This window comes from Platichthys flesus, chromosome 19, assembly GCF_949316205.1.
Source record: "Platichthys flesus chromosome 19, fPlaFle2.1, whole genome shotgun sequence".
Classification (NCBI taxonomy): domain Eukaryota; kingdom Metazoa; phylum Chordata; class Actinopteri; order Pleuronectiformes; family Pleuronectidae; genus Platichthys; species Platichthys flesus.
The window spans coordinates 11,412,257-11,432,274 of NC_084963.1; the positions used below are offsets into that span (position 1 = coordinate 11,412,257).

A 20,018-nucleotide genomic window follows, 5' to 3' on the forward strand; every position below is an offset into this window, starting at 1 on the left:
CTCATTCAAGTCCACTCATCAATTTAAAAAACACCCAGAGCCGTGACATCTGCACTTCCTCCCTGTGCCCTCTCCAGACCGCTGTGTCACCAAGGGTGTGGTTTGGACAACACTGGGCTCGAACCTAGGCCCCGACACCCACTCGCGACATAATGAATTGAGACATGTGAAGGCGTGGTGTCCCTGGTGTCATTGGGAATCGGGGTAGCATAGTGAAATCTCTGTATCAGCTGTCACAGGGTTTTGTGGGAGCCGAGGGAAGCCAAGTCAAAGTGCTTCCTAAAGGATGTCGAGGGGGATGCACCCTTTGGCCCCAAGCTCATCAATCTTACGCAACTGTCATCTTCTCCCAGTGCTCTATTGATGCTGTCGGACGAGGACGAGAGGCAGGGACTCGTTGCCTCTTGTGGTCGTGCTTGTTTGCATACGTGTTTTCTACTTTTGTTTGCCTGAGAGAAGACGTGACTGGAGGATGGGGAAGGTATAGAGGAAGATGTAGGAATGGAGGGTGATATGTTGGACATGCATGGCTAAACATCAAGTTTGACTGTTGACCTTGATGACTTGATGACTTACTTATTGTAAGTCGCTTTGGTAAAAGCGTCAGCTAAATGAAACGTAATGTATGATCTATGAGAGAATGAAATTAGTTTGTGGCCTCATGAAACTGATCTGAATATTAACGCTCAGCTAAAATCTGTACCGGATGACAGAAAAGTGACGAGCAATCCTGATATGGATAAATATTCCCCACCCCAACCAATTCATTACAGGAGACTGTGGTCACCAGTACGATCAATGGGAAACCTTAGACAGTTGTATAAGTCATGCATTGATCCCATTTTTGAAAAACTGCAGCCCCAAAGCTCCGTACTGGCCCTGTTATCCGCCATTATCCCCAAGTGAAATCCAGACCCACTCTGTCCCATTATCAAATGACACACGCCCCAGACTTCATGTATAGTTCATAGCTGTCAACAATTACCCGTCAGGTATCTGTGATCCGGTTTATTTACCGTTAATATTCATACAAATCCAATTTTTTTTTTAAAAATGTGATCAGTTATAAGTGAGCTGCCAATGTGTGCAGTCTGGTGTGCATCATCTCTACTTAACATAATCTGATTACTCTTTTATACAGTTGAGCAGGGGGGGGGGGGGGGGGGGCGGGGGGCATGCATGATGGTGGCTTTCCCCACGCCAAGCCAATGCTAATGAATCTGCATATTTGGGTTGATTTGGGTGACCTGAATTCACTTGTCTGGAAGATTTGTCTCCTCAATTGTTCTGGCACTTTATGTGTTGCACGGGCAGCCGCGTCATTTAGTCTGTTATTTTACGGATGTAATGACTCATTTAATTGTTTACAGATGAATTAGGTAATTTTAGGAACTTTTTGGAAATGAGGCCCTGATTCTACTAGTCCCTGAGTCCTCGTCAAGGCAAAGCAAATATGTGAGTCCATGGTTTTCACTGAGAGTTTGATTCTAGCGCACTGTGGGAATGAAGCTTGTGCACCTCTGCAGGGAGAATGTGTTCAGCTTTGTTGTAAGGGTTTTCATTTTGCTCAGGGAAGCGGTCTGAGGGAACGGACTGGAAAGTGTAGTGAATAGAAGCCCAGCCATCTGTCACAATGGCAATAAGAAAATTTCTACTTTCCCTCCCTTTGACTTATAAAATCTGGTTTTCATGCACTTAGAAGAAAAGCAAAATATTTTCTTCTGCTGACTCTTCTGTTCTGATGTGGATTATTCCCTAATGTTTTGGTTCTCTTATTCTTTGTTTCACCACTGACCCACAATTTTAATGGCCTTGAAAACAAATTCTTTCGATCAGCTTCATTTTATGATCAATGTGGTTCTACTTGAAACCAACCAAATCATTTTTTCAAGTAAGCCAGCTCTGTGTGTGCTGTTTGTGATTTTCTCTTTGGTGGGTGTTACATTCTTTTAATTAGGACTAATAAGGATTTAGCAAAGTTTGAATGAAAATAATCTGGTGACAGGGTGTTGGTTTTTTTGTCAAGTTACAGGCAATAGCTTGAGTCATCTTTTCCAAACTATAACTGACTGTTGCATATTAACTTTTCAACAGTCAAGTTCACAAAGCAAGTTTCCAGGGGGGTTAAAAGTAGAATGGTATTGAAAACAAATGGGTTTGACCCGCACCTACAATTAGTAAAAAAATATTAAAACTAATACCATAAAACATGTCTTAGCATTCCACTTTCAAATTGACGATGACTATTTCAAATATACAACCTGTTCAAAATAGAGGTCACCCGTTTAAACTGGGCCACGAGGCTCATCTCACCCAGAGAGAAGATGCAACTCAACATTATTTAGTTAAGTCTGGGCCCGCTCCCATTAGGAATCTTGGAACTGGTTTGGCCAATCATGTGAAATCGTTTAACTTCTAACTAAGATGGCTGCTGCTGATGTAGAGACGTCTGTTAAAGTCACTATCCAGGCAGGAGTAAACAGACTGGGTGGTATATTTTCCCTCAAAGAAGGAATAACTACTTCATGCTGTGGTCTGTTTACATTTTTCCATCACTCTGTGTTCTTTCTCCTTAATGGTCTGCTCTACGACTGTTGATAATGTCTCCTTTAAATTGAAAGTGAACAGAGAGATTGAGTCTGGTGACACGAGGCTTCAATGTTTGTGCTGACGGACAGAAAAATGACATGAGGCCACAGCAAACAGCCAATGATCACTTGTACAGCTGAAGATAACCGACCTGAGCCTGCCAGGAGTCGTTGGGCAAACATTTGGAAACAATATTCAATATTGGGTCTGTTTTTTTGATCCGTCATCGGGTTACATCAGTTTCTTACAGCAAATAGAAAAATGCCTGTCTGGTTGGGGTTGTCTCAGTTAATTTCCTCTCGGGCTCGGACAGGCTTTGACAGAAAGCTGTGGCCTGACACTCTTTGAACTCTATTGTACACACAGACCTAGAGGAAATCCATATTCCTCACCATAGCTTCCTCTGAGGTTAATGCTCATCATTTGTTTGTCTCATGTCTCTGTAATAAATGTCAGGACAAGATGCTGACAGACATATGATATATGGCTATAATCATTTTCTCCTTCCTAATGCTTATCCATCATGTTTGTGTGTATTAGATGTTTAATATCAGTTTTATTGTGCAATATGTGTTTGCTTCATCATTATATGTATATAGTCTAGACAACTAACCACACATGCACACTCAGCACACACACGGACACTGCTTCCTGCCAGTTGTACATGCAAACACACATGCACACAAACCACATAACTGTCTTGTCTGATCTGTCTGTCTGTCTTCTTCCCCCCCTCCCTAGCTTGAGGATTTTATAATTCTCTCCGGAGGAAGAGCGTCGCATCTTGTAAGGAGCCACAGGTCAGAAACTCTACTCCTCTCCCTCTCTCCCTCCCCTTTGTCTTACGGTGTGGACCCTCGCAGGTCTGCATGCTTCAGCACGAATGCTGCATGCTTCTCCAACACTCCCTTATCCCCCCCTCAGGGCTTTTCTCCCTTTTTTTTCATTTCCCCTCTTTGCATGACCACACCTGGGCAACGCAGCTGATTTGGTCCCGCTTGGTTTGTCGAATGTTTGGCAGTGAAACCTTCCTCTTTCACCAATCGTGTTTTTTTGCGCGCTTGATTTGAGTTTCCTTCCCTCTTTAAATTGTGATCTGCTTGTTTTTATCAGTGTGGAAGCAAAATGCTCTGTTTTTTCTCAATGATGTTTTAGGGACAGACTGTGTATGCACATGCTTGTCGTCTCTTTAACCCCTTTTTGACCGAGGTCAACCAGGTGCAAAGGGTTGGTTCAGATTTAATGTGAACCTTTTTTAGAACCAGTTTGTTTCTGCACTTAAGATGACGAGTACAGAACAAGTAGACACCTTGTCTCATCCACAGACCTTAAGGTATAACTAATAATAATTAAGGTTATTATTACCATTTATTTTTTTATATAAATCTATAATCCAGAACCAGGGTTAGCTAGTTCTACACCACCAAACAGGAGCAATGTGCTGTTTTATTTCTTGGCCTGAGACATTCAGTTTTTGTACAATCAAAATTATATTTTCAACCTTTAGTTATTTGACCAATCAGTTGATTGGCAAAACGTTTTGCAGACATTTTTTTTGAACACAAATGCACAAACAAGTGCCCTTTTCCATCTTCTCAAATGTCAAGGGTTTGATGCTTCTAGTCACATGATAGTTATCTGAATATTTTCTCATAATAAGCACGTTACACCATTTTCCTGAACTTTTAAGGAACAAAAAATTAGGAATGGAGAGAATAACCATGAGATTAATCGATAGGTGAGTTGGTTGCAGCCTTGAATTAAACAGCAGTCATCTGCTAGAAATAAGAAGCCTGCTGTTGTTTGTGAAATTAGGGACATATTGTCTCAAAAATGTGTTTTTAGTATTAAATCTGGCTCTGTTAGTACAAACTACATATACAATGCTAGAAATGAGAACTTTACACGCATGCCGGTTTTAAAGGAGGGAGGCAGCTCTTAGCAAAGGGTCAGTTCATGTAAACACCTTTGATTAGTTCTTTTTTAAGTCCTGCACATACGTTTTTCTTCCTTTTTTCATATTCAGCTGCTTGAATTCTAAGTGACCTACTTCTACTGAATGCCTATAATTATCTTCATTAACGCGAGGATTTAAGTGGGTCCAGAATCTGCCGACCAGATCACGGAAAAATCGTGTTTAGAAGTTTCAGTCTCGGCCTTGTGTTGTTTCTCTGAGGGGAACGGTGAAATTGTTGCTTTTATCTGCTGGCAGACCAAGTTCAGGAGGACACACTGCTAGTGTTGTGGCAGCCTGTGGGTGATGGGGTGAGTTTTCACACAACACTCCAAAGGAGGTTTTTGTCTCCGCCGGGCTAAAATTACCAGCATGAAATCAGTGCCTGAGAGAAAGGAGTTCTCCTTAAAGAAAGAAAGGAGAGGGGGAAAGTACAGCAGGGTTTTAGGGAAGTTTAAAGCCCCTCCGAATGTCCCCTGACTGGTGGGAACGCTCTACTTTGAAAGATGACTGCCCCACCAACGAGGTTATGTTTTCATCTGGGTTTGTTTGTGTAGGCCATTTTCTATGTTTTCCTCGATTTCTCAGAGAATTATTCATCACCTTGATGTGGGGGAAAAAATCTGGCATGTTTAAGGGGCTGATATTTATGAAGCAAGACAGTTTTATTTATAAAGCACATTTCCTAAACAGAAGATGATTCTGGGCTGTACAGGGACTTTAAAAACAAGTAGGGTTTAAAACAACTTTCAAGCAAAAGCAAATGGATTTAAAAAGTAGGTAGAAAAAATACAGTTGGTAGAAATGTAAATAACAATCAAATAAAAGTAGAATAATGTAATAAAGAACAAAATACAATGATTGAGTGCCCTGTAAAATTGTTGAGTTAAAGGCACTTGTGAATAAAAAAGTTTTCAATCTTGGTTCAGACGGATTGGATGGAGCATTCCTAAGACGATCAGGTGGTTAGTGTGTGAAATTTGGTGCCGATCTGATTAAAACCCAATTTATAGACTTAAAAATAAAATAATCCTTTACAACGGAGTAATTTGCAATGTAACAGCAGCAAGAGGGCAGTCAAAATAAGACATCAGAATTTGGTGTGAGAAGGGGACTCTGGGGCCTTGATGGAGGTATGCCCTCTTCTGAGCTCCTTTCCAGTTTGTTTTTTTCTTTCTTCCTTCTTCATCCACTTCCTGGAAAAAAGTTCCACACACTAAAACTCGACATAAGGGAAATGCCTTTTTAGACATTTTTATTCAACATCAGTCCAGTCGAGACCTTGGGATTTTATTAACAACGGAGACATTTATTCCAGTCCAGCAGCTAAAGTCACCTGCTCTCATAACTGCTGCTGTTTAAACAACCACTACCAATTTGACTAGACCACTCAGCAGCTTGGGACCGCGAGACCTTCAGCTGGGGCTCCTGTAGCTTTCCAAAATAGTCCCACGTTATACGCCCGAGGCCTGGCTGGCATCACAGCCGCCTCAAGGAATCAAGTGAAAGGTTTATGACTTTACTGTCAGCGGTGGTTTCCACGTGACCCAAGACGATTTACATTTCTGTAGTCACCCCAGGATGAATAACAAATTATGTTTTCACTGGGTTTTCCTGTTAAAGTGCCATATTTGAACTAAATTACATATCTGTGCATTATTGTTGATATTGACTTTTTGAAAGTAAGAAGCCATTCATATAGAAACAGGGAAATGGCTGTTATGTCATAACTGGCTCCAGGAACCAGTTTATTTAGCATCTGTATGATGACTTAAAAATGTATTTACAGACGTGTAATTGCGGAAGGAACACCTCCCGTTTCTTGTCTAGGTGATCCTTGAATTTGAATCCCTTCTTATTGTAATTTTGTGCCGCTGCAGATGTCAATAGTAAAACTCCTCTGCATTTTGTTCCTCCTCTAATTAAAAGAAACCACGCATGGTGATTATGTTTTCATGTTGGACTACAGAGGCACATTCGGCCCTCGCATGGGGAACACCACACAGCCGTGCTTGTTCCTGTAGTTATCCTTCCACTTCACTTTGCCCGTATGTTTATAGGGACGTTTTTCAAATCTTCCACGACCATGTGACTCAGGGAAAGGGTGTGTTGTTTTTAAAAAGCTCGCCATCAACAGACTAAATATACCCTTTACTGGACCTGACCCCTCAATTGCCTTTGCTGTGGCCACTTTAGGACGACATGCTAGCTCAGCAGGGGCCCTACAACTGGTAATTACATAGGAGAGTTCCCGTTTTACCTCCCCCGTACAGTGTTGCCTTCACACTAGCTCTTTTACTCAATTTAGCTGGTTATTGATGGGCTACCTACAATTAATCCTGCTTCCTTCTGCTCAATATAACCAGAAAAACTGCAGTTTTTGTTTGCAGCCTGTAATGCATCAGAAATGTGGTCATACAACATTGAATGTAGATGTAAAATTAACGTCATGACTGAAGTGGAATAAGACCTTACTCCTCGATCTGGCCTTTTAAAAGTTGAACTCTTCCTCCCATCTGTCATCGGCGAGCCCACCACGGATATCGTGTTGACGGCGGCTCCATCTGCTGCAGTATATAGATGATTTTCTAGGTATGACCAGCAGTCAGCTGTGCAGTGGAGGTCACACAGCTGTTTCACTGGGCTTCAGATGACTATGTGGCTTCGACACGGTGGCTTTGCACTTAACAACTGAAGGCTTGTGTCTATCTCCAGTGAATTCTAGATGGTATAGACCAGAGCTGTGGATTTTGTTCATGATGAATTATCCAGATAACAAGAAAATCTAAGAAAGTAAAAGAGAACAAACATATTTTACACATCAAAGTCAATTTACAAGTTATTTTGTGGCTTCATGGGGAATATACATTGCCTGTAGTGATGTCAACGGAGTCTTAAGTGTGTGTTTATGTTCAGGCTGAAGACTAAGGGCAGTTTCACACTTACCTTGCTTGGACCAGAAGTTCAGACTTTTCCATTGTCCGAACCAAAATAACAGGTGTGAAAGGTGCCTCAGACCACAGCCTGGACAAACGGAATTTAGTCTGACCAAAACCTGGTGTTGGTCCAGATCAAACAAACCTTGGTTCAGAGTTTTTGCAGTGAAAAAATCTTTTTGGGGAATTTTTGGACAAATTGCAGGAAGTTGAGAAAGCATTAAATAACAAGAAAAATGAGCATGAAGCATTTGGAGGGCCGTTTTTCACCTCCGGTGATATAATGTTTTAAACTATGTCTGGGTGTGTGTAGTTAGGGAGACGAACGGGAGAACCTCAGATCAAACACATGTGATCTAGAATGAAAATGTCAATGTAGCAGGGGTCCATCAACAAAATTGAGAGAATGAGTGAGACACAAGAACTGAAGATGGACTGTAGCTTTAATCATCAGATCAGATGGAAGTGCAACAGTCAGCTGGGGATGTCCTGCCAGTAGCTGAGTCAATACTGAGTGAATATAAAGACTTGGCTGCCTACACTCCAAATGTCAAAAACGGTTCATCAGCGTGTGGCGAAACACAACCCAGAACTGGGATGCAGCTGGTAGTATTTTGAGATGGGCTCCTGGTCCCTCCCTAGGCTCATAAGAGGGATTTGATGCCCACAGTTTGCATTACCGGGTAAACACGTGAGCATGCAAGATTCTCAGCCACATCTATGGCCAAACTCCATTAATCTGTAAAATGACATTGGAGCAGACATCTATCCCCATCAGTGTGGTCTCTGTATTTTGTTTCAAGTGAACAATCTCTCGCGCGCTCACATTCTCAAACAGGCCAAGCTCCTACTAACTCGTAATACCCTTTGGATATTATAAGAGCGACAACTTCAAGCAGTCAAGAATACTGTAAACACAGAAGCCCTCCTTTTTTCATGTAGACCAAACATATTGATGTGTCGTCATTATGTGGCATATCCAGACAAAAACCATATTCTAATGCCCAATTTCTACACGTACAAATATGCATTATATTTTAATATGCTGTATGAGATCCTGGAGGCTGATTCCAGGGCTACAGCGATTACTACAATTTTTGATTTTCTGAATTGTTTGCTCAGTAGGACAAGGGAGAAAGAAGAAACTTAAATAAACATATTTATATTTATGTTCAATTTATACCACATAAGACTAAGAAAACCAGCACAAAGTGACATTTAAGAGGCAGGATTCAAATGGGGCCAAAGTGTCCCATTAGTTGGACGCAGAAAACATTGACATTTTTCCCTCTGGTTTCCCTTGTCATCAACAGGCTGTTTTGTTTTTCCATCCAGCCCCTTGATTAAATTATGACAGGACTATTAGAGAAGCGTCAGTGAAGCAGGCTGATTAATATAAGCTACTGTTGCTCTTGGATAATCACTCATCCCACAGCTGGGTGGGTACCGTACAGATGGTCCCAATGATAAAGCAGCAGCAGCAGCAGCCATACCAACAGCCAGAGATGGTGACTTGGCAACAACACAAGTTGGTTTCCCCCTTCAGAAGTAACGACTTCGAGCAAAGTATGGAAATAAAATACTGAACTGCCAAAAGAGACATTCTTTCCACAAAATAAACGAATCACATTTCCCATTGCACAGTTTGTTTGTGCGTGGTGAGGCCCATTGGTATTGTAGCAACAGACGGATACGAGGAAAAATCTGCCTCTTGGCGTGCCGCGGCAAAAGGAAGAAGAGCATCGCTGTGCATTGATGCCGATGATGAGTGAGGACATGGAAAAGAGAGCCAGCGAGGCCAGAGAAGTGTTTGGGTGGGGACGTTGGCAGGCGGGGACGTTGGCAGGCGGTGACTGTCCCTAACATCACCCTGCACCACACTCCGTATCCTCACTGTGCTGTGATGTGGAGCTTCTTGTCTAAACGCTCTACAAAGGACTTTGTTAAGGACCTTCAATAAGAATTGGGAACCAACTTTATTCTTTTCGATAAAGCTATAGATATAAGTCCATTATTTATGGCAGATTTTTTATATCAAGGTTCCATGAATTATTACCTGGGAAATTGCTGAAAATTTAAAAAAATGTTGTATCGTGCAATGGTAAAGAAAGTAGGGGAGAAAAATGTATCTGCCCAAAAATTGAATGGGTTGTTTCTTGGCCCATTCCCCATCCTTCCAAGTTTCATGGAAATGTGATTTAGTAGTTTTTGGTCAATTCTTCTGATAAACAAACAAACAAATGCACAGGGACAAAAAGGATACAAATCAAACTCCTTGGTAGAGATACTGTATACCCACTGTCCACCCAATGGACAAATGTGCTTATTCAGTGAACAATTCTGATCAGTTCAATCAAAATTAAATGATTAGAACTCTGCCAATTACCCGTCTGTCTTCCACAAACACTTTAAATTACTTCCCAGATAATGGTGATATATATTTTTCTGTCTTTCACATGTTCAAACTTCTTGTGCAAAGATAGGCTGAGCTCCAGTTTCCCCTCCCCTCTGTCTGTCCTCAGTGGGCAGCCTGCCAGTAGCTCTGCCCAGTTAGCAGCGCGGTGCTGGGAACCCCAAGGCCCCAAGCAGGTGTCAACCTCCCTGCCCAGTCAAAGGAGCTGAGAGGGGAACACAAAGGGCTCAAAGAGTCCTGCCAGCATGGTTACCGTCTTAAATATCCCCAGCCCAGTATGGCTACTCCTCTAAATCTCTCAGTAGCATAGGGTAGATGCCAGTATACCCTTTCTGCTACTGTAACTCTGACTCTCTAAGGGGTTTGAACCTTTTTTTTAAAAGCCCTAAATGGGGAACAGAGTGGTGAGATTGACAGAAGGCGTCGGGAGTGCACAGACAGAGGGCAGAAGTCTCATTCAAAGCTTTTATTTATGCAGCGTGCCACCAGAGGGTTTTTTTCAGAGGACACAAACAGAGAAATGTGGTCCGTCTGGGGGTTTTGTCATGGATTTACTTTTGTTATCTCATCCACTCATGCTACGACTGCTTCACGCCTGTCCTTTCTCTCTGCTTCCGTTAAACAATCAAAGCTAATGCCACTGTCGTTAGACACCTCATGGATCATCTTTATGGGACGCGTCCAGTCGTCCACATCCCAAGCTCATGGGCCTGTGTGATCTTTGAAAACCCCTGCTCGGCTCGGTGGCTTTCCTCGAGGCTAAGCTGTCCTGGCATTTAGATTGGCAACAGCGTAAAAGAACTGGATGTGAGGGAGACGTGATGTTGTTCTCCCTCTGTCCCCTCTTTCTCTCTCTGTTCATTGTTGAGCAGTCTGCAGTGATGATGTGGATGTGATGGGGGGGGAGGAGTGGAGTGGTGGCTACCCTCCTCTTCCGTAAACAATAGGTCCTTGTGTACTTGACCCCCTCTATAGCCGAGCAGAGTCCATGACTAAGGCAGAAGCCGGGATGGAATTCCATCTTAGCCTGATTTAGCCAGAGAAAACCATCGCCAAAAAAAAATCTAAAATCGTAGTATGTGGGGGGTCAAAGATCTGGGGTCATTTGTTCCATTTACAACCAAATCAATAATCAATTATCTTTCTGCCCCCTTTTCACTAACTGAAGTCGCCCATAGCTAGGGTAACTGATTATTAACCTATATTTGAGTGGAATTGGCCACAATGGTGCTACTGGGTCATTAATACGTGGTTGACAATGATTTATCTGTTTTTTGTGATTCTATCGTTTGCTGGTTATTTCTGGTTGAAAAAATCTAAACAGAGAACAAACGACCTGGTAAAGGAATTTGAGAATTTCAGTTTTGGTTGTAATATATTATAATATATATATATTGTCCATTTGTTTGCCTGCATTATGCAAAAACTCAAAAGGGTAACATTGGCGTGGGCGGAGGAATATTTTTTTTACCACTTTCTTTAGCATGGCAAGATAGCATGTGTTAGGTCAATATTTTTATGTTTATTGTAAACTATAATTTCATAAATGTGATTGATTGGAGAGCCGACGTATATTTTTCTAACTGATTATCGTTCTGGTTTGATTATGTGATCTATTTATTGTGATTAGTCAGATGAGCTGCGATGGAGCAAACATGTAGGAAACTGTCTCTGAGTTTGTTGAATTAATAAAACTGAAGGCAACAGAGTCAGTGATCGGTGTATTTTGATTTGGAAGTTTGAACGTGTGAGTCAAGAAGCAGAGACCGGTTAGTGTGGCACAGTTAAAAAGAAAGGAATAGGCGACAAAGGGGTTTTGTTTTGACAGATGTCCAGTGCCATTCTAGTGATTCACTAGAATTCCCCTTAAGCCACCTGATTGTGAACATCATTCTTGAATGCTTATTAAGCTCATGTTTCTTCAGACGTAGTGATACAGGTTTTCGTTTCCTGCCAGTTTATCTCGGTCCTCGTCTTACCAGACATCCGATAACCCCTTATCCCCGCCTTGGCCCACCCTTTGTGCGGAGGTGTGTGGCTACTGGTACTTTAGTTCCTCCTGAAAACCAGAATAACCTGTTTTGTGGCATATCATTTTACATCCTGAGAAAAGTGAAGCGAGCCCACTGAGCGGTCAGACCCACCTTCCTCCTGCTTGTTTGGTTTTCTATAGACTCCAGTCAGGGCTAATAATCGTAAAAGCCAAAGTTATTGATGTTAAACATGAGTAAAGACGGGTGACCAGGCCGGAGACGCTTCCTCTCATTGGATGAAGAGAAAGGAAGAACATCAGCCTAACGATTGAATTATGTGAGCTAATCACTTTGAGTTGATGCCACATCAGTGTTAATGATATTTACACAGCTCTCCGTCCATGTCAGAGCAAATTTAGCCGACAGTCATGACAATTGACCTCAAGGTTATTGTGCATGTGGCCTTCACTGCATTAAATTTACCAAACATGGCTGTATTACAAGCAGGATTGAGAACAGATTTAGAGATTTATTTTAATATTTTACTTTAAGCTTTAAATCTCGTGCTTTCCCCCCAGCTTTTCTGTTGACCCAGAATTGTCGACTTTAAACATGGTGTGTTCAACTATTAAGTTATTAACTAGTTCACATAAAAAAACAAGTCTTCCTAAAAGGACAGAGTGCACCAAAATGTCATTAGTGATAGTGACCAACTCCGTCATTGAGATACCAAAATCAGCATGTGTCCTAAATTTCTACATCAGTATTTTGTTTTGCTTTCTGTTATATAACGTCATGATTGTTTGAGGCTATTGATTATATCACTTCCCAGTGTATGGGTGTATTAAAAGCCATTTTCAGATATGAGCTGTAAATGTCAGCTGTGAAATGTAAGGAAAATCAGATCTGGACATTTTCTTCAGTTTTCCTTTCACACACGAAGAACACAAGGAGATAGTTGGCATTTACAACAACAGACACATGTCAGGAACATTGAGGCAGCAGCAGGAGGGTGGGCATGACACTTAGATTCAAGTGCGGAAAGCATTAGGTATTTGTTTACAGCTCATTGAGGCATCGCTTATCTCCAAAAGCTCTCAAATCTCTTTGTCTTTCAAAGTTGACTTCTTGTGCGGCAGCTCTTTATCGTCCGGAGGTATTTCTCTCCTGTCATATGTTAGAAAGCTCAACCCACTCACTTGCTGTGGATTTTTTCTGCAGTATTCTCACATGGGCTCACTCTCAGGAGGCAACTCACTTGGAAATTTGGGTTCTCACATACAGCCCCTTTGGAAAAGCTCAGGAAAATGTCAGGAGTTCAGTGCATGTCTGAAAGCAGATATGTTTGAAAATGCGAAAAAACCTGCAGTGACTTTCACTTTAAAGCTTAGGGAACAGATAAGCTTAAGGTTTCATTGAATTAGACTGAAGATTGAATTGTTTCGTGGGGTGGGTCTGGATAATTTAACCCACACATACGCCCTCGGCACGCGGCACCCTAATGGAGTCCTTATCATCCACATCCTGCGGCGTACGCAGCGGGAACGACGAGCCGCTAAAAGGCTGAAAGATCACGAAGCTCCACAAATTGACAAATGGAAAACAACACCTGCACCTGATAAGAGCTGATAGTGTAGCTGCCAGGAATGCTGTCATCATCATCACCATCATTGATACTGTCTCGTCATGAGGCGAGGCCAACGTATACACCCATTACTGTGTGGGAACAATGCTGCCGTGCAGAGTAACAAGTAAAAGGGGATTTTCTTAAGCCCAAGGAGGTTGTTGCATAACAGCAAACGGATTTTAAACACAGATATGTCAGAGAATCACGTCAGCTGCATGTGGGTCTCTACAAACTAGTGATGGGTCATGTAAGTTCAGGGTGCCGTCATGCTGCTGCCTCTTCTGGCCTCTGGAGTATCCGGACGCAAGTGATTAAGAGGCGACTATTAGATGTTCTTCCTTTAGATTAGAGTATGAAAATGGCAAATGGCTTAGTTGTTTCCCTTCACTGGTGAGAGCTTGTTTTCTGACATGGCAACATTTTTATTATTTTACGAAAAGTGGTTTTATGCTGTCTCAGTCCAAAAGATCATCTCTCATGCATGTGACTGACGCGCTCCACTGACCCTCTGAGCGTCACTAAGGAGGATGAATCAGTTCTGCCGGCTCACAGTGTGAGGGAAGTGGATTTGATGCCAGTCCCCCTTTTATTTAGATAAGTTCAGGCTGTGAGGAACTCGCTCGTCTCCTCCTCTTCGGAAAATGTTTTTTTCCAGTGCATCAGCTGTGTTGCCTCACTTTTGTCCGTCCACGTGTGGGTCTTTGCAGAGGAAACTTCACCATTCCGAAGTCATCAGAGTCTAATATGGGATTTGGCGTGCTGGGAGTGTTTCTGGGTCTGCTCCTGGAGGTCTCCACCCACGGGCCCCACGCTGTGCCACGAACGTCCTGGAGACACCAAGGTGAGGCGGACTTTACACAACCGTGTCTAAATTAAATATGATACAGAAAATGAAGCTGTAATTTGAGAGACAAATACATTTTGTCATTTTGATAACTACAAGTTAAGTAGGATAAGATTATAAGTATAAATGCCAACGTGTTCATAACTAAGTGAAAATCTATGCTTAGACATTTAAAGACATCAAGTTGGGTTCCAGTCACTTTTATTAGGGGTTTAGTTGTATTTCTACATGATTCATATGTGTTAATCAATCAAATACTGTACTAATTATTTGCAACATCCATTTTAATTAAAGTGAGTTATAAATCGAATATCTTTTGACTTGCTTGGTTACATCAGTTTCCTTAATTTACCTCCTCAGGCTCTTTAGTTGTTGCGCCTTTACTGTCAGGCGGACGTTGTGTTTGCTTACCGCTGTTCACATAAATAGCTGCAGTAACTCAGTGGCTGTGTTGTACTCACCCTTCAACAAAGTCTCTCCAGTCACTGTTGCAGTCAGTCAGTCACTGAGAGTATTTGCTTTCATCATTGCGGTGTTTATGTCCAGGCACCTGCAACCCGAACCCACTTGCACCTGGCACAACCAAAAGCCATGCGAACACAAACTCTCCTCTAGGTTTGCAACTCCCAGCACAACGAGACATGCGCTCGTTGGAGAGTTGAGGTTCTGCAGTAATCAAAGCCGTGTGTAAGGTGGCCTTGTCGTCCATGTGACATCTAGAGCCTTGTGTTGACATTGTAAGAGTTCATCAGGGGTACGGCAGTAAATACTAAGTGCAACTTAACCCTGCTGCAACTGGAAACGACCGTGACGAGGACAGTGAAAGTGAAGCCAAACCCATACAACTAGTCCAGCACCATAAAACAAAAACAATGAGCTGAAAGACATTAGAGAGAGTTAAATCTCTCTAATTTAATGTAAGTGTAAGGTAATAATTATCTGTTGATTTATCACAACAGGGGACTTCTTTCGTATTTTAATGTAAAAACATTGATCACATCAGCTTGAAATTGAATGCTCAATGCAGATTTAAAAATGTAAAATGTGCATTTTATGGTTGCTAAACTAATGTGATCGGATCCTGGCGGCACAGATTTAGATCTGTTGGAGTTTTCGGAGCCCGGGATCTACAACTACTCTACGTTGCTGCTGAGCGATAAAAAGGATGCGCTGTATGTCGGAGCCAGGGAGGCCATCTTCCAGCTCAGCAAGAAGAACGTGACAGTCCGGAACAACAAGGTATCAACGAGCAAATACGATTTCTGACAAATGGAGATTTAAAGAAACATTCATATGCATTGAAAAACTCTTTTACCCATCAAGGTTGATTGGACAGTTGCAGAAAACCCCTTGTTGATGTGCACGCTTAAAGGAAAATCCAAAGAGGTTTGTTTAACTTAACTGTTTCAGAATACTAAATGAATGATAAAAACCCAAGAGTAATATAATTTGTTTATGACTCTTCCAGAAGGATTGTCTTAACTACATTCGAGTTCTCCAAGCGGTAGATGACGAGCGGTTGTACGTCTGCGGCACGCACGCCTTTCAACCTCGGTGTGATTACTTGGTAGGTAACCGCTCACTCCCTCCGTCTCAGTCCTGCAATAATAAACTCGTCCGGACTCGCAGATCAATGCAGCAACCCGTGAACCCTTTAACTGAAACTGAATCCCCTCCGCTCTCAGAACCTCGCCGACTTCTCATTGGACGGTCGGGCTGAAGATGGCCGGGGACAATGTTCCTTTGACCCGTCGCAGAGCTTCACCACCGTCATGGTCGGTGAGTAGCAGCGTCCGGTTTTATCTTCTTTCACTAAGAGTTAATTTGGTCGTCCGCCTGCAGTAAAAAGCATAATAATCTTCAATAATCTCCTCTTCTCTCTGGATTGGGGAGGGCATCATGGATTCACTGGACAATAAATTGCTCTTTTGTTGCTTTATTTTCTGCTTCTCTTTTCTGCTTCTCTATTAGACGGAGTGCTGTACTCTGGCACGGCTTTTAACTTCTTAGGAAGCGAACCGATTATTTCCAGATACTCTCCAGACCAGTCCCTGCTCCGAACGGAGTACTCCACGTCGTGGCTCAATGGTGAGTTGGAACAGAACGTGACAAGTTAACATCTTGAATACATTTTAGGAGTGTTTGGTTTGGAGGAGATGATTTTTCCGAAGCGTCAAAGATTTTGTTTCTGGGAAAGATGTAGCGCCAGTCCTGTGTGGAAGCATTTTAAATGGATCTGTACTGGCAAACTCAAAGGCTCCAACGCCACTGCTGTCCTTTGAAAGACTAAAATATAAAAAATATTAAGTTTCAACGTGCAAGTGAGTATGCAAAAAGCTGAGCCAGCTGTTGCTCAGGGGTTGACCACTAAGCAGAAGGTCGGTGGTTTGATCTACGGCTGCTCTAGTCCACATGCCAAAGTGTCCTTGGGCAAAATACCGCACCCCAAATTGCTGCTCTGTTGGGAGAGGGTGATAGAAGAATTGCGCTGCATGAATGGGTGAATGTGACTTGCACTGTAAAGCACCTGGAGTGGTCGATAAGCACAATATAAATGGTGATTTTATTTAACTTATTTGGCAAGTGTTCTGACACTGAAATTTGCAAAATTGTCAGATAATCAGTTTCAGTGTGCAAAACTTCCATTGACTTGCTTTCAATGGTTAAAATAACAAAATCTGCCCCTTGCCAGGCCACCGATAGTGTTCACTCTCTGTGTTACATTTTTATTGTGGCAATTCTGTAACATGTCAGTTTCAGAAGCAGCATTCTCCCTGTTAAATTACTGATATGATATGAATGAATGTTTAAGAATTAAATAAATAGACATAAATGTCATACGTTGAATACAGATGTTCTGAACGCTGCATTCATGAAACTAGAACTGCTGAATGATTCATTATTCAATCAGTTAATTGCTTTTATTCAGACTTAGCAACCATTCACTGGTCATTGCTTGCAAATATGACAGTCAAAACACAAACATTACATATAAATGCTTTGTAGACTAAATTTACGTGATAGTTTCGAATCAGGGAACTGTTTGGAGAACCTTGTGAAAGATAAGTTGTCTGTTTCATACCTGGTATTAACATCGGTCCTGAGTGATCCGGTCGCCAGTGTTCAGATTGAAGTTCGGGACTGAACACATCCGAATGTGTCCTAAAGCTGAGCTCTGATCACCTCAGACCACATGCGCAGGTGGTCTCAGCTTGTGTCCCATGATCTGCTACAGTTTAACAAAGAATCAAATGTATTAACATCTCTCTCTCCCCCTTATAACACAGCAAATCTCTGGACATATCTGTTAACTGAGAATTGCATTATTTGGTCTTAGCAAACAGAAATGACCTTTTTCATTATTTGCATATAGAGCGTGAAAGTCGGATCCGATCACAAGTGCTCACAGGAAACGCATTCAGGAAACATTTTAACACCAGGTGTGAACAGGAATATCGAGCTGTCGACTTGTGAGTGGATCTCTCTGGGCGGATGTTATTACCAGGTCTGAAGAGGGCCTAGGTATTGGATTTGGATTTGGTATCAGCAAAGACCGACTATTAGAACACTTGGATTAGGTTCATGGTCAAAGAAATACTTGAGTGGAACATCCCTAGTGTCTAGTTCTTAGGGTTGAAAAGGGGTTTCTGCTAAATTATAGGTAATAGCACCCTTAGGAACAGGAACACAAGGAGTCTTTCACAATAACAGATCAATTATCCTGGTCTTCCTCCATTTTCCCCATCAACTTTCTCTTTCTATCTCCCCTCTCTGCTTTCCTCGCAGAGCCCAGTTTTGTTCACGCCGACGTGATCAGAGAAGGGAGGAACCAAGCATATGGCGAGGACGACAAAATCTACTACTTTTTCACCGAGGTGTCGGTGGAGTACGAATTCTTTGGCAAGCTGCTCATCCCCAGGGTGGCCCGCGTCTGTAAGGTCAGTGCACGTCACGCACCATCTGTACATACCAGCAGCACCTGCCTTTATAGCCCTGACACTCCTGCTGACTGTGAGCGCAGTCATCCTCGCCTTCTTTTGTCTTTATCTATTACCTGAGCTCATATCATAAATTTGTTTTTTCATTGCGTCATGTAAATTCAGGAGCAAAGTCCACATCTATAAAGATCTCTGCTGCAGAGAAGCATGAGTCGGAAAAGAAAAGAAAACCTTCTACGTTTGATATTTCTTAATTTCCACCTGGATCAATAAAGTTGTAAAATTAGAAGCAAATAACTTGGCGTCCTCGTCCAAGATCACAAAATGGTCCCTTTCTAAAATATAACAGGTACCTCTCATAAGACTCTAGAATATATTGTGATTGTTTTTCAGGAGGCAATATGACCACATTTCCTCATACTGTAAAATCAGCTTGTGTTTAGCATCATAGTTACGACACTCAATAATTTATGGAGAATATCTGGAGTTCAGTGTTTGACTGTGACTGATGACAAAAACAGGAGTGACATTTTGAACCCAAAACCTGTAATGAACTATGATACCATTTGTATACATCCCAAAAAGCCAGAAACTGACACATCAGCTCATGTCAGCATTTAATGAGACTGCAAATGCTGTATTAATATTTAGACTCATACACCGGCCATTCCCTCTTTTCATCATCTGTTTTCTTCGGCCTCTTTCTTCTGCCTCTCCCCACACTGCCTAATGTCTTCAATATCCCACCACAGGGCGACCTCGGGGGTCAGCGCACTCTGCAGAAGAAGTGGACGTCCTTTCTCAAAGCTAAGCTGGTGTGCTCCATGCCCGAGCTCAACTTCGTCTTCAACGTAGTGCACGACGTCTTCATCCTGAAGGAGTCCGACTGGAGGGACACGGTCATCTACGCCGTCTTCACCTCCCAGTGGTCAGTGATTTGACGATCTTGTGCTGGGGATGAGGAAAGGGAAAACAAAGTGGGGTATTATACAATATAATGCAGGTTTCTAAAATCACCTCTCTTCCCTCGTTTCTCTCTCGACGCCATCATCATCCTCCTCGTACCTCAGGGGTAACGTGGGCCTGTCAGCAGTGTGCGCTTATAACATGACGGCTGTGGAGGACGTCTTCTCCAAGGGCAAGTACATGCAGAAGGCCACAGTGGAGCAGAGTCACACCAAGTGGGTGCGCTACAATGGCATCACTCCTTCTCCACGTCCTGGAGCAGTAAGTACTCTGAACACAACTTTGAACTATGAAGACTGAGCTCAGATTCAATGAAACATCGGTGTGAACTTTGTGTAGCTCAGAGTAGCTCATCAGATTTGAATCCACTCATCCACCAATTCAGTACCTAGTAGTTTTGAGTTTACAATACAATCTCTATTTTCTCCACCAGTGCATCAACAACTTAATGCGACAGCAGAACATCAGCAGCTCCCTCCACCTGCCGGACAAGACCCTTCAGTTTGTGAAGGACCACCCCCTGCTGGAGGACCCTGTCCTGCCCATCGGCAACGGCCCTTGTCTCATCACCAAAGACGTCAACTACACCCAGATCGTTGTGGAGAGGGTCCGGGCGCTCGACGGGAACGTTTACGACGTCATCTTTACCGCAACAGGTCACAAGAGTTTATCAGTTTACATCTATTAAAATGTCAACGATTTGACAGAGTAGGACGTATTTATAACGGCCACTCGTCCTTTTGAGTATTCATGTGCTGTTACTGTGTCTCAAAACTAA

At 42.4% G+C, this 20,018-nt stretch overlaps 1 protein-coding gene across 4 annotated transcripts in view; it reads left to right on the forward strand.

The window, feature by feature from the left end:
- Nucleotides 1-20,018, forward strand: part of sema4d (sema domain, immunoglobulin domain (Ig), transmembrane domain (TM) and short cytoplasmic domain, (semaphorin) 4D) — a 41,355-nt gene that overhangs the window by 12,942 nt on the left and 8,395 nt on the right. For all 4 annotated transcript variants that reach the window (XM_062412658.1, XM_062412656.1, XM_062412659.1 and 1 more), the window contains exons 3-13: nt 3,331-3,389; nt 14,200-14,333; nt 15,430-15,575; nt 15,660-15,722; nt 15,805-15,903; nt 16,022-16,115; nt 16,308-16,424; nt 18,123-18,274; nt 19,027-19,202; nt 19,345-19,501; nt 19,674-19,896. In XM_062412658.1, coding sequence (XP_062268642.1) covers nt 14,237-14,333; nt 15,430-15,575; nt 15,660-15,722; nt 15,805-15,903; nt 16,022-16,115; nt 16,308-16,424; nt 18,123-18,274; nt 19,027-19,202; nt 19,345-19,501; nt 19,674-19,896 — 1,324 coding nt within the window. In that variant the 5' untranslated portion in view covers nt 3,331-3,389; nt 14,200-14,236. The remainder of the gene's footprint in view (nt 1-3,330; nt 3,390-14,199; nt 14,334-15,429; nt 15,576-15,659; nt 15,723-15,804; nt 15,904-16,021; nt 16,116-16,307; nt 16,425-18,122; nt 18,275-19,026; nt 19,203-19,344; nt 19,502-19,673; nt 19,897-20,018) is intronic.